At 33.9% G+C, this 13,003-nt stretch overlaps 9 protein-coding genes across 9 annotated transcripts; 3 read left to right on the top strand and 6 right to left on the bottom strand.

Annotated features, from left to right (window-relative positions):
• Positions 1-410: 410 nt before the first annotated feature.
• Positions 411-893, bottom strand: LOC124461369 (histone H2A). The gene has a single exon (XM_047012896.1). The coding sequence runs from the start codon at positions 854-856 to the stop codon at positions 482-484; it is 375 nt and encodes a 124-aa protein (XP_046868852.1). The 5' UTR covers positions 857-893; the 3' UTR covers positions 411-481.
• A 40-nt stretch (positions 894-933) lies between these two features.
• On the top strand, positions 934-1,543 carry LOC124461370 (histone H2B). Its single transcript, XM_047012897.1, has one exon. It carries the CDS (start codon positions 1,119-1,121, stop codon positions 1,488-1,490), a length of 372 nt encoding a protein of 123 aa, XP_046868853.1. The 5' UTR covers positions 934-1,118; the 3' UTR covers positions 1,491-1,543.
• A 295-nt stretch (positions 1,544-1,838) lies between these two features.
• On the bottom strand, positions 1,839-2,762 carry LOC124461365 (histone H1-like). The gene has a single exon (XM_047012892.1). The coding sequence runs from the start codon at positions 2,705-2,707 to the stop codon at positions 1,940-1,942; it is 768 nt and encodes a 255-aa protein (XP_046868848.1). The 5' UTR covers positions 2,708-2,762; the 3' UTR covers positions 1,839-1,939.
• Positions 2,763-3,929: 1,167 nt separating this feature from the next.
• Positions 3,930-4,484, bottom strand: LOC124461382 (histone H3). The gene has a single exon (XM_047012910.1). The coding sequence runs from the start codon at positions 4,430-4,432 to the stop codon at positions 4,022-4,024; it is 411 nt and encodes a 136-aa protein (XP_046868866.1). The 5' UTR covers positions 4,433-4,484; the 3' UTR covers positions 3,930-4,021.
• A 189-nt stretch (positions 4,485-4,673) lies between these two features.
• Positions 4,674-12,886, top strand: LOC124461354. Its single transcript, XM_047012879.1, has 2 exons — positions 4,674-5,034; positions 12,496-12,886. Exons 1-2 carry the CDS (start codon positions 4,731-4,733, stop codon positions 12,813-12,815), a joined length of 624 nt encoding a protein of 207 aa, XP_046868835.1. The 5' UTR covers positions 4,674-4,730; the 3' UTR covers positions 12,816-12,886.
• On the bottom strand, positions 7,213-7,714 carry LOC124461384 (histone H2A). The gene has a single exon (XM_047012912.1). The coding sequence runs from the start codon at positions 7,656-7,658 to the stop codon at positions 7,284-7,286; it is 375 nt and encodes a 124-aa protein (XP_046868868.1). The 5' UTR covers positions 7,659-7,714; the 3' UTR covers positions 7,213-7,283.
• Positions 7,864-8,346, top strand: LOC124461386 (histone H2B). Its single transcript, XM_047012915.1, has one exon. The coding sequence runs from the start codon at positions 7,922-7,924 to the stop codon at positions 8,291-8,293; it is 372 nt and encodes a 123-aa protein (XP_046868871.1). The 5' UTR covers positions 7,864-7,921; the 3' UTR covers positions 8,294-8,346.
• LOC124461381 (histone H1-like) lies at positions 9,612-10,535 on the bottom strand. Its single transcript, XM_047012909.1, has one exon. The coding sequence runs from the start codon at positions 10,478-10,480 to the stop codon at positions 9,713-9,715; it is 768 nt and encodes a 255-aa protein (XP_046868865.1). The 5' UTR covers positions 10,481-10,535; the 3' UTR covers positions 9,612-9,712.
• Positions 11,703-12,259, bottom strand: LOC124461383 (histone H3). The gene has a single exon (XM_047012911.1). It carries the CDS (start codon positions 12,203-12,205, stop codon positions 11,795-11,797), a length of 411 nt encoding a protein of 136 aa, XP_046868867.1. The 5' UTR covers positions 12,206-12,259; the 3' UTR covers positions 11,703-11,794.
• Positions 12,887-13,003: the final 117 nt, after the last annotated feature.

Below are 13,003 nucleotides of genomic sequence, written 5' to 3'. Positions count from 1 at the left end.
TTGTTTTATCAATTTTAAATTTTATAATAAAAAAAATAAAACCGGTTTAATAATCATTTGAGTTTATACATATGTATATACATGTACAAAAATTAATAAAATTATTATTAAAAAAAAAACAACAAAACACAAAGAATTTATACACAAAATCTCCATATTTTTAGTTGCATAAGAACCGAATCTACAATATAAAATTATTAATATTAAACTATCTGATGTGTCAAACAAATAATGAACGATGAAACAAACAAATATATTGAATATGTACATATCTCTAATGTAAATAAATAAAGCAAATTGTCACATATGCACATATACATAGATTCCGTAAGGCTCTCCTTACACATACACATACAATTTATATGCATGGATGGAAAACTGTATTAATTTCTTTTAATTTTTTGGTCGTCCTGAAAAGGACGGTTGTTTATGTTTGTTGTATGTACAAAGTTGTATTATTTTAAAGCAAGTATTAATTGGTTTAAGCCTTCTTTTCGGTTTTCTTGGGCAGAAGTACAGCCTGAATGTTGGGTAGCACACCACCCTGTGCAATGGTTACGCCAGAAAGCAATTTGTTTAATTCCTCATCGTTGCGAATGGCCAATTGTAGATGACGAGGTATAATTCTGGTCTTTTTGTTGTCTCGTGCAGCATTACCAGCCAACTCAAGAACTTCAGCCGCCAAATATTCCATAACAGCAGCCAAATATACTGGAGCGCCAGCACCAACACGCTCGGCATAATTTCCTTTACGGAGTAAACGGTGAATACGGCCAACAGGAAACTGGAGCCCAGCTCGGTTCGAGCGAGACTTTGCCTTTCCCTTCACTTTGCCACCTTTACCACGACCAGACATATTAGAATTTTTTTTTTTTTTCTGTTTTACACACTGTTCACTTTTCACACACAAATGTTGATGTTGATGTGGTACATTGTCGTTTTATTTATACCTTTTCCAAAGACACACTCGCTCAACTAGGGGTTGATACTCAATAAATATATTTATCCAGAAAGCGATGCACAAAAAAAATGTATAAATTGAAGACGCACTAATGGTGGCATTTGTTAAAAGTGAATTGTGTTTTGTGAAATTTAAATTATTGAATTTGAAGTGAGAAATGCCGCCAAAAACTAGTGGAAAAGCAGCCAAGAAGGCTGGCAAGGCTCAAAAGAACATCACCAAGAATGACAAAAAGAAGAAGCGCAAGCGTAAGGAGAGCTATGCTATTTACATTTACAAAGTGTTAAAGCAAGTCCACCCAGACACTGGTATTTCTTCAAAAGCAATGAGCATAATGAATAGCTTTGTAAACGATATTTTTGAACGTATTGCTGCTGAGGCCTCCCGCTTGGCCCACTACAATAAGAGGTCGACCATCACCAGTCGCGAAATCCAAACGGCTGTTCGTTTGCTTTTGCCGGGTGAGCTTGCTAAGCACGCTGTTAGTGAGGGAACAAAAGCTGTCACCAAGTATACCAGCTCAAAATAAAAATGTCCCTAGCTTAAACACACGCTTCCTATTAAAAAAAAGGCCCTTTTCAGGGCCACAATTTTATATTAAAAAAGAATTAAGATATTTTTAATGGATATTGCAAAATACATGCAGCCAGTGGTAATGTGGATAAAAATCATTGTTGTTATTTTTATTTTAACCATTTCTGTTTATTGCAAGGCTAAACTGAAAAAAAAAATGCACCTACATTAAATCAAAAAGACTCGTACAATATTAATATCTGTGTATGTTGCTAATATGTACATACGTATGTATGAATGTATGTAAATTACATATTTGTAATTTTTAGAAAATTTGATTTTTTTTTTCTCTTGTTATATGGAATTGTAGCCCTGAGAAGGGCTGTGTTTAAATAAAATTTTAGATTTTCGTATTCGATATCTAAAATTTTTTCAATATTACGATTGCAATAAAGTATTAATTATTTACTTCTTGCTAGCAGTTGTCTTGGCTTTTGGCTTCTTGACGGTAGCAGCAGCAGCTGCCTTTTTGGTTGCCTTTTTTGGTTTAGCCGATGATACGGCAACTGTTTTAGCTTTTGGCTTAGTTGAACTCGACTTAGATTTCGATGCGACAGGTTTGGATTTTACAGTTCCTGTTTTCTTAGCATCCTTTACCTTTACCTTTTCACTTTTCTTTTTCTCGGCTGTCTTTTTGGTTGCGACTGCCTTTTTGGCCTTTGGTTTCTTATCAACAGAGCCAGCACCAGTTATTTTTTTGCTACCGATTGCTTTCTTTTTAGCTGCTGCTGATTGAGTTACCTTTTTCGGTTTGCTTTTCTTTTCTACAGAGGCAACCTTTGGCTTCGGTTCCTTTTTAGCGGCAGCAGACAGTTTAAATGAACCAGAGGCACCCTTTCCTTTTGTTTGGATCAGTTTACCATTTCCGACAGCTGACTTTAAGTACCTCTTGATAAATGGTGCAAGTTTCTGGGCATCGCACTTGTATGTGGCACTAATATATTTTTTGATTGCCAGTAGTGAGGAGCCACCACGTTCCTTTAAGTTTTTAATCGAAGCGTCTACCATTTGTTGAGTTGGTGGATGCGATGGTGGAGCAGTTGATTTTTTGGCCTTTGTTGACGACGCTGCCGATGTTTTTTTGGCAGCCACCTTCTTATCAACTGATGCCGTTGCTGGTGCTGTTGGGCCAGCCACAGGAGATGCTGATGTTGCTGCTACTGAATCAGACATTATACACTTTATTATCAAACAAATATATATCACCAAATACACTTTTAAATATAATGATTGTATGAAAATTTCGCTATGACATAGGCCCTCATTCAAATGAGAATCGAGGAGGACGGCCGTATGAACATGTCTTTGGTATTGGACGATTAAAATGTTTTAGTTTTGTTAAATAGTGCTCGTATATTGCTGTTTTCACTCTTAATAATAACAAAATTTATAAAAATTATTTTCTCACAATATTAATAATTGTTGTAGAATTTATATTCCAATATTTTTTTATATATAATTTCATGGATTCATTTTGAATAGGCAATCAAATTTCAACTATATGTATTACAGAATGCAATTTTCCCATGTAACCCTACATAAAAAATAGAAAAAATCAAAATTTTAAAAAAATTATTCATTTGTTATAAAATTTCAACAATTTACTTTAGATAATAATCAAAAAATTTAGAGTTATATAATTTATTCATATTCTAAAATTGTATTGTAATTGACTCTATGCGGTGAAAAATTACCAATTTTGCAAAGTGCATTCAATATTAGTTTTTGGTATTGAAAAAATAAAAATATTTATTAAAAAGAAATCAAAAAATTAATATTTATATAATTGTTTTTTTAATTAACTTTATTATTTAATTTGTTGCTAATGCCATAAACAGTGTGCTAAAAATTAAACTATTATAATTATTCCTGTTAGTAGAACCATCAATTGAAGAAATTTGTATACACTTTTTTTGTTAGCTAACAGGCAAAATAATAATACAATAAATAATTATTAATCATTTAAAAATCTTGCTAAGCCTAACAATTAAACTAAACGTGTAGGATGGAAAAAATTATTTTTTTTATTTTATTTTAATTTAGGTAATTTAAAAATCCAATATTGATTTTTATGCTTTTTATATTTATTATAAATTAATGTTGTGTTCTTGCGCTTTTTGATTAGTATATACAAAATCAAAATTGATTAAGTTCAAATCGATCTGTATATAAATGTCAGACCTTTAAAAATATAAACAAAAATGATTGAATATTAAAGCTGGATATCTATATGACTAGTACATAACCATTATATGCCCAATATAACGGTTTTATAATAATTAAATGACATATATAATATATTTATACTCATAACCGAATAAAACACATTGAATAATAAATCAAGTTTAATTAAGAAAATAATAATCTCAATATCGACATGACTAGTTTGTGGTCCTGAAAAGGACCGATTTGTATTAAAAATGCGCTTTGCGTTAAAATTGTGTTCGAAATAGTTACTCTGACGATAACTACACGAGTAGATTTAATTTAAGCACGCTCGCCTCGAATACGTCTGGCTAGTTGAATATCCTTAGGCATTATGGTCACTCGTTTGGCATGGATTGCACACAAGTTAGTATCTTCAAATAGGCCAACCAAATAGGCTTCGCTAGCTTCTTGTAAAGCCATAACTGCAGAACTCTGGAAACGCAAGTCGGTTTTAAAGTCCTGAGCGATTTCACGCACTAAACGCTGGAATGGCAATTTGCGAATGAGCAGTTCTGTGCTCTTCTGGTAACGACGGATTTCACGGAGGGCAACAGTACCGGGACGGTAACGATGTGGTTTCTTTACACCACCGGTTGCTGGAGCACTCTTACGTGCTGCTTTAGTAGCCAGCTGCTTCCTTGGCGCCTTGCCACCAGTCGATTTTCGAGCAGTTTGCTTAGTACGAGCCATGTTTTCACTACACTTTTTTTTTTTTTTATGTTCACTCTTCACTGTTCAAAACACAATAAACAAGCCAGCTCGTTTGGTGCCTGCTTTTATAGCAAAATCAGGGTGGGTTAGAAAGAGAAAGAGAGAAAAACATTCGCGTTCACTTTCTGACGAAGCATCTGAGCGAGATGCAACATATTTCTTACTCTCTCGTGTTTTCTTGATTTTTGGTATAAATAGAAGCGATGGCAACACATACAGCGTTAGTTTATTTCTGACTCTTGTGCAGTGCGTTTATAGTGAAAAGTGAAAAATAAAAATGACTGGTCGTGGCAAAGGTGGAAAAGGATTGGGAAAGGGTGGTGCTAAGCGTCATCGTAAAGTATTGCGTGATAATATTCAAGGTATCACGAAGCCCGCTATCCGCCGTTTGGCTCGTCGTGGCGGTGTGAAGCGAATTTCTGGTCTTATCTATGAGGAAACTCGTGGTGTCCTAAAGGTATTTCTTGAAAATGTAATCCGCGATGCAGTAACCTACACGGAACATGCCAAAAGGAAGACAGTCACTGCGATGGATGTTGTATACGCATTGAAGAGACAGGGCCGCACTCTTTATGGATTCGGTGGTTAAAATATTTATAAACACCAAAATGTATTAACTACAAATTATGCCCTTCAAAAAATCGGTCCTTTTCAGGACCACTAAAGTTATTAATCAAAAGAGAAAAGAAAAAAATAGTATGTGTTCTTGTTTTATCAATTTTAAATTTTATAATAAAAAAAATAAAACCGGTTTAATAATCATTTGAGTTTATACATATGTATATACAGCTGTGTTCAAAAATATAGTAGCGCATCACCTTGCAACATTTAAATTAATTTTTCGACATGTTAAGCATTAAAAATTAAATTTTTTTTTCATATTCTTCAAAGAATGGGATATAAAGATGAGAATAGGATAAGATTCCGTTTGTTTTATATTGTTTTTTAAATTTTTTTTATGACTTTTGCCAAATACACCAAAAAGTGCCTGTTCATAATTATAGTAGTGGTTACAAAGGAGGCAAAAAAAAAACAGTTTAATTTAATTCAAAAGTGATTTTTTGAGTTCTTCTCACTTAATAATGTCTAATACTTTGTTGTATAGCCTTTTTTTCAAATACCGACATCGCATCGGCGGATCATCGAACCGATAAGGTCCTGCCAAGGGTTCAAGGGCATTTGCGAACATGCTTTTGAACTATTTGCCAAAGCCCAGTTTTTTTTGATGGATTTGATGTTGCCACAACCCGCCTAACATCTCCCCATAAGGTCTTGATCGGATTAAGATCTGGGGACTGAGGTGGCCTTAACATAACATCGATATTTTGGATGCAAACCAATCTTTCTGGTATGTTTCGGATCGTTATCCTGTTGAAATGTCCATTTTATAGTCATTTCCCAACTGGAACATGGTAGCATTGTATTTCCTAATATATCTACATAAACATATCTATCCATAATTCCGTTTCCCACATGGGTAGGGCCAGCGAAGTTGTAAGAAAAGCATGCAATTATCATTATGCATATGCCACGATGCCTAATTCTTGTTTTGGGTGTACCTAGGATTATTTTCGGATTGCAAAATAGTTTTATTTGACGAGAAAGGCTCTAGGAAGTATGTACGACGTTCACCAAACACCTAATATAATCCTAGGTACACCCAAAACAAGAATTAGGCATCGTGGCATATGCATAATGATAATTGCATGCTTTTCTTACAACTTCGCTGGCCCTACCCATGTGGGAAACGGAATTATGGATAGATATGTTTATGTAGATATATTAGGAAATACAATGCTACCATGTTCCAGTTGGGAAATGACTATAAAATGGACATTTCAACAGGATAACGATCCGAAACATACCAGAAAGATTGGTTTGCATCCAAAATATCGATGTTATGTTAAGGCCACCTCAGTCCCCAGATCTTAATCCGATCAAGACCTTATGGGGAGATGTTAGGCGGGTTGTGGCAACATCAAATCCATCAAAAAAAACTGGGCTTTGGCAAATAGTTCAAAAGCATGTTCGCAAATGCCCTTGAACCCTTGGCAGGACCTTATCGGTTCGATGATCCGCCGATGCGATGTCGGTATTTAAAAAAAAGGCTATAAAACAATGTATTAGACATTATTAAGTGAGAAGAACTCAAGAAATCACTTTTGAATTAAATTAAACTGTTTTTTTTTTGCCTCCTTTGTAACCACTACTATAATTATGAACAGGCACTTTTTGGTGTATTTGGCAAAAGTCATAAAAAAATTATAAAAAACAATATAAAACAAACGGAATCTTATCCTATTCTCATCTTTATATCCCATTCTTTGAAGAATATGAAAAAAAAATTTAATTTTTAATGTTTAACATGTCGAAAAATTAATTTAAATGTTGCAAGGTGATGCGCTACTATATTTTTGAACACAACTGTACATGTACAAAAATTAATAAAATTATTATTAAAAAAAAAACAACAAAACACAAAGAATTTATACACAAAATCTCCATATTTTTAGTTGCATAAGAACCGAATCTACAATATAAAATTATTAATATTAAACTATCTGATGTGTCAAACAAATAATGAACGATGAAACAAACAAATATATTGAATATGTACATATCTCTAATGTAAATAAATAAAGCAAATTGTCACATATGCACATATACATAGATTCCGTAAGGCTCTCCTTACACATACACATACAATTTATATGCATGGATGGAAAACTGTATTAATTTCTTTTAATTTTTTGGTCGTCCTGAAAAGGACGGTTGTTTATGTTTGTTGTATGTACAAAGTTGTATTATTTTAAAGCAAGTATTAATTGGTTTAAGCCTTCTTTTCGGTTTTCTTGGGCAGAAGTACAGCCTGAATGTTGGGTAGCACACCACCCTGTGCAATGGTTACGCCAGAAAGCAATTTGTTTAATTCCTCATCGTTGCGAATGGCCAATTGTAGATGACGAGGTATAATTCTGGTCTTTTTGTTGTCTCGTGCAGCATTACCAGCCAACTCAAGAACTTCAGCCGCCAAATATTCCATAACAGCAGCCAAATATACTGGAGCGCCAGCACCAACACGCTCGGCATAATTTCCTTTACGGAGTAAACGGTGAATACGGCCAACAGGAAACTGGAGCCCAGCTCGGTTCGAGCGAGACTTTGCCTTTCCCTTCACTTTGCCACCTTTACCACGACCAGACATATTAGAATTTTTTTTTTTTTTTCTGTTTTACACACTGTTCACTTTTCACACACAAATGTTGATGTTGATGTGGTACATTGTCGTTTTATTTATACCTTTTCCAAAGACACACTCGCTCAACTAGGGGTTGATACTCAATAAATATATTTATCCAGAAAGCGATGCACAAAAAAAATGTATAAATTGAAGACGCACTAATGGTGGCATTTGTTAAAAGTGAATTGTGTTTTGTGAAATTTAAATTATTGAATTTGAAGTGAGAAATGCCGCCAAAAACTAGTGGAAAAGCAGCCAAGAAGGCTGGCAAGGCTCAAAAGAACATCACCAAGAATGACAAAAAGAAGAAGCGCAAGCGTAAGGAGAGCTATGCTATTTACATTTACAAAGTGTTAAAGCAAGTCCACCCAGACACTGGTATTTCTTCAAAAGCAATGAGCATAATGAATAGCTTTGTAAACGATATTTTTGAACGTATTGCTGCTGAGGCCTCCCGCTTGGCCCACTACAATAAGAGGTCGACCATCACCAGTCGCGAAATCCAAACGGCTGTTCGTTTGCTTTTGCCGGGTGAGCTTGCTAAGCACGCTGTTAGTGAGGGAACAAAAGCTGTCACCAAGTATACCAGCTCAAAATAAAAATGTCCCTAGCTTAAACACACGCTTCCTATTAAAAAAAAGGCCCTTTTCAGGGCCACAATTTTATATTAAAAAAGAATTAAGATATTTTTAATGGATATTGCAAAATACATGCAGCCAGTGGTAATGTGGATAAAAATCATTGTTGTTATTTTTATTTTAACCATTTCTGTTTATTGCAAGGCTAAACTGAAAAAAAAAATGCACCTACATTAAATCAAAAAGACTCGTACAATATTAATATCTGTGTATGTTGCTAATATGTAGGGGAGAGGGCCCAGTTATGACCCGGGTTTTGAAAAACCTCGAAATTTTTTCTTCAGTTCGGGAAAATGAAAAATTAAGAAGTTTAACATTTAAATATTAACCAAACGCAACTTTTTTCCAAAGAATGTATGTTTATTTGAGTTACTCAAAAAATTTTGGAACAGATTTAATTTGGATAACTTTTTTTAACTTTAAAAAAAAGTGGCCCAGTTATGACTCAACTTAAGAAATTCACTGAAAATAAGAAAATATGAAAGGAATGTCACACGAATTGTTGTGATTTAATGGTTTACTTATTTTGAAGGGCTTCAAAGCCAAAAACAATGAAAAACCCAAAAGAAAATGGCCATAAATGAGAACGATTTTAAGCCCTCGTCGTCCATGTCACTTTCGCAGTTTTTGCAAGCGAAATAACTTGCTTGCATATTAGCGCACTTCGAATGAACATTCCCGATCGAGATCTTCCAGAATATTCTTGGACAAACTGGTCTCAATATGCAAACTTCCTTTCCTTGTTGTTAAACAACAACAAAAATGTTGGAATTTAATAATTTTACATAATCCGAGTGCAAAAAAAAATGGGACATAACTGGGCACCCCAGCTAAGTCATAACCGGGCCTTTTTATAGTTTAAAGTTTATATCTATATTTTTTATATACACTACATAATCACATAAATTTTTATAGAATCACAAAATATACGGCAAATACAATACTTTGATGCATTGCACTCACCTTTTCACTGTTGATTTCACAAAATTTTGGTACTTTGAAAAAAATGGAAAAAAACTTTTTCGCACGATTTTCAACACGATGTTTGGTACGCGTATATACAATACGATTATTAACGTTGGGGTCTGTCCAAAAACTGCAGAACGTCTAACAAACATGATTTACAGGGCTCAAACTGTCATTCAATACCGCATTTCAAAAATATTTGAGAATGTCACAACTGGGCCCTCTCCCCTACATACGTATGTATGAATGTATGTAAATTACATATTTGTAATTTTTAGAAAATTTGATTTTTTTTTTCTCTTGTTATATGGAATTGTAGCCCTGAGAAGGGCTGTGTTTAAATAAAATTTTAGATTTTCGTATTCGATATCTAAAATTTTTTCAATATTACGATTGCAATAAAGTATTAATTATTTACTTCTTGCTAGCAGTTGTCTTGGCTTTTGGCTTCTTGACGGTAGCAGCAGCAGCTGCCTTTTTGGTTGCCTTTTTTGGTTTAGCCGATGATACGGCAACTGTTTTAGCTTTTGGCTTAGTTGAACTCGACTTAGATTTCGATGCGACAGGTTTGGATTTTACAGTTCCTGTTTTCTTAGCATCCTTTACCTTTACCTTTTCACTTTTCTTTTTCTCGGCTGTCTTTTTGGTTGCGACTGCCTTTTTGGCCTTTGGTTTCTTATCAACAGAGCCAGCACCAGTTATTTTTTTGCTACCGATTGCTTTCTTTTTAGCTGCTGCTGATTGAGTTACCTTTTTCGGTTTGCTTTTCTTTTCTACAGAGGCAACCTTTGGCTTCGGTTCCTTTTTAGCGGCAGCAGACAGTTTAAATGAACCAGAGGCACCCTTTCCTTTTGTTTGGATCAGTTTACCATTTCCGACAGCTGACTTTAAGTACCTCTTGATAAATGGTGCAAGTTTCTGGGCATCGCACTTGTATGTGGCACTAATATATTTTTTGATTGCCAGTAGTGAGGAGCCACCACGTTCCTTTAAGTTTTTAATCGAAGCGTCTACCATTTGTTGAGTTGGTGGATGCGATGGTGGAGCAGTTGATTTTTTGGCCTTTGTTGACGACGCTGCCGATGTTTTTTTGGCAGCCACCTTCTTATCAACTGATGCCGTTGCTGGTGCTGTTGGGCCAGCCACAGGAGATGCTGATGTTGCTGCTACTGAATCAGACATTATACACTTTATTATCAAACAAATATATATCACCAAATACACTTTTAAATATAATGATTGTATGAAAATTTCGCTATGACATAGGCCCTCATTCAAATGAGAATCGAGGAGGACGGCCGTATGAACATGTCTTTGGTATTGGACGATTAAAATGTTTTAGTTTTGTTAAATAGTGCTCGTATATTGCTGTTTTCACTCTTAATAATAACAAAATTTATAAAAATTATTTTCTCACAATATTAATAATTGTTGTAGAATTTATATTCCAATATTTTTTTATATATAATTTCATGGATTCATTTTGAATAGGCAATCAAATTTCAACTATATGTATTACAGAATGCAATTTTCCCATGTAACCCTACATAAAAAATAGAAAAAATCAAAATTTTAAAAAAATTATTCATTTGTTATAAAATTTCAACAATTTACTTTAGATAATAATCAAAAAATTTAGAGTTATATAATTTATTCATATTCTAAAATTGTATTGTAATTGACTCTATGCGGTGAAAAATTACCAATTTTGCAAAGTGCATGCAATATTAGTTTTTGGTATTGAAAAAATAAAAATATTTATTAAAAAGAAATCAAAAAATTAATATTTATATAATTGTTTTTTTAATTAACTTTATTATTTAATTTGTTGCTAATGCCATAAACAGTGTGCTAAAAATTAAACTATTATAATTATTCCTGTTAGTAGAACCATCAATTGAAGAAATTTGTATACACTTTTTTTGTTAGCTAACAGGCAAAATAATAATACAATAAATAATTATTAATCATTTAAAAATCTTGCTAAGCCTAACAATTAAACTAAACGTGTAGGATGGAAAAAATTATTTTTTTTATTTTATTTTAATTTAGGTAATTTAAAAATCCAATATTGATTTTTATGCTTTTTATATTTATTATAAATTAATGTTGTGTTCTTGCGCTTTTTGATTAGTATATACAAAATCAAAATTGATTAAGTTCAAATCGATCTGTATATAAATGTCAGACCTTTAAAAATATAAACAAAAATGATTGAATATTAAAGCTGGATATCTATATGACTAGTACATAACCATTATATGCCCAATATAACGGTTTTATAATAATTAAATGACATATATAATATATTTATACTCATAACCGAATAAAACACATTGAATAATAAATCAAGTTTAATTAAGAAAATAATAATCTCAATATCGACATGACTAGTTTGTGGTCCTGAAAAGGACCGATTTGTATTAAAAATGCGCTTTGCGTTAAAATTGTGTTCGAAATAGTTACTCTGACGGTAACTACACGAGTAGATTTAATTTAAGCACGCTCGCCTCGAATACGTCTGGCTAGTTGAATATCCTTAGGCATTATGGTCACTCGTTTGGCATGGATTGCACACAAGTTAGTATCTTCAAATAGGCCAACTAAATAGGCTTCGCTAGCTTCTTGTAAAGCCATAACTGCAGAACTCTGGAAACGCAAGTCGGTTTTAAAGTCCTGAGCGATTTCACGCACTAAACGCTGGAATGGCAATTTGCGAATGAGCAGTTCTGTGCTCTTCTGGTAACGACGGATTTCACGGAGGGCAACAGTACCGGGACGGTAACGATGTGGTTTCTTTACACCACCGGTTGCTGGAGCACTCTTACGTGCTGCTTTAGTAGCCAGCTGCTTCCTTGGCGCCTTGCCACCAGTCGATTTTCGAGCAGTTTGCTTAGTACGAGCCATGTTTTCACTACACTTTTTTTTTTTTTTATGTTCACTCTTCACTGTTCAAAACACAATAAACAAGCCAGCTCGTTTGGTGCCTGCTTTTATAGCAAAATCAGGGTGGGTTAGAAAGAGAAAGAGAGAAAAACATTCGCGTTCACTTTCTGACGAAGCATCTGAGCGAGATGCAACATATTTCTTACTCTCTCGTGTTTTCTTGATTTTTGGTATAAATAGAAGCGATGGCAACACATACAGCATTAGTTTATTTCTGACTCTTGTGCAGTGCGTTTATAGTGAAAAGTGAAAAATAAAAATGACTGGTCGTGGCAAAGGTGGAAAAGGATTGGGAAAGGGTGGTGCTAAGCGTCATCGTAAAGTATTGCGTGATAATATTCAAGGTATCACGAAGCCCGCTATCCGCCGTTTGGCTCGTCGTGGCGGTGTGAAGCGAATTTCTGGTCTTATCTATGAGGAAACTCGTGGTGTCCTAAAGGTATTTCTTGAAAATGTAATCCGCGATGCAGTAACCTACACGGAACATGCCAAAAGGAAGACAGTCACTGCGATGGATGTTGTATACGCATTGAAGAGACAGGGCCGCACTCTTTATGGATTCGGTGGTTAAAATATTTATAAACACCAAAATGTATTAACTACAAATTATGCCCTTCAAAAAATCGGTCCTTTTCAGGACCACTAAAGTTATTAATCAAAAGAGAAAAGAAAAAAATAGTATGTGTTCTTGTTTTATCAATTTTAAATTTTATAATAAAAAAAATAAAACCGGATTAATAATCATTTGAGTTTATACAT

The sequence above is a fragment of the Drosophila willistoni genome, unplaced genomic scaffold (genome assembly GCF_018902025.1).
Source record: "Drosophila willistoni isolate 14030-0811.24 unplaced genomic scaffold, UCI_dwil_1.1 Seg381, whole genome shotgun sequence".
In the NCBI taxonomy this organism is placed as follows: domain Eukaryota; kingdom Metazoa; phylum Arthropoda; class Insecta; order Diptera; family Drosophilidae; genus Drosophila; species Drosophila willistoni.
Note: the sequence above shows the minus strand (reverse complement) of the source record. Positions and strands in the feature narration are given on the sequence as shown.

Excerpts from the sequence above, each read along its gene's own strand:
- LOC124461369 (XM_047012896.1), bottom strand. The coding sequence starts at position 856 with ATGTCTGGTCGTGGTAAAGGTGGCAAAGTGAAGGGAAAGGCAAAGTCT.
- LOC124461370 (XM_047012897.1), top strand. The coding sequence starts at position 1,119 with ATGCCGCCAAAAACTAGTGGAAAAGCAGCCAAGAAGGCTGGCAAGGCT.
- LOC124461365 (XM_047012892.1), bottom strand. The coding sequence starts at position 2,707 with ATGTCTGATTCAGTAGCAGCAACATCAGCATCTCCTGTGGCTGGCCCA.
- LOC124461382 (XM_047012910.1), bottom strand. The coding sequence starts at position 4,432 with ATGGCTCGTACTAAGCAAACTGCTCGAAAATCGACTGGTGGCAAGGCG.
- LOC124461354 (XM_047012879.1), top strand. The coding sequence starts at position 4,731 with ATGACTGGTCGTGGCAAAGGTGGAAAAGGATTGGGAAAGGGTGGTGCT. Across the intron at positions 5,035-12,495 it reads CCGCACTCTTTATGGATTCG|AAATAAAAATGACTGGTCGT; the intron begins GTGGTTAAAATA and ends GTGAAAAGTGAA.
- LOC124461384 (XM_047012912.1), bottom strand. The coding sequence starts at position 7,658 with ATGTCTGGTCGTGGTAAAGGTGGCAAAGTGAAGGGAAAGGCAAAGTCT.
- LOC124461386 (XM_047012915.1), top strand. The coding sequence starts at position 7,922 with ATGCCGCCAAAAACTAGTGGAAAAGCAGCCAAGAAGGCTGGCAAGGCT.
- LOC124461381 (XM_047012909.1), bottom strand. The coding sequence starts at position 10,480 with ATGTCTGATTCAGTAGCAGCAACATCAGCATCTCCTGTGGCTGGCCCA.
- LOC124461383 (XM_047012911.1), bottom strand. The coding sequence starts at position 12,205 with ATGGCTCGTACTAAGCAAACTGCTCGAAAATCGACTGGTGGCAAGGCG.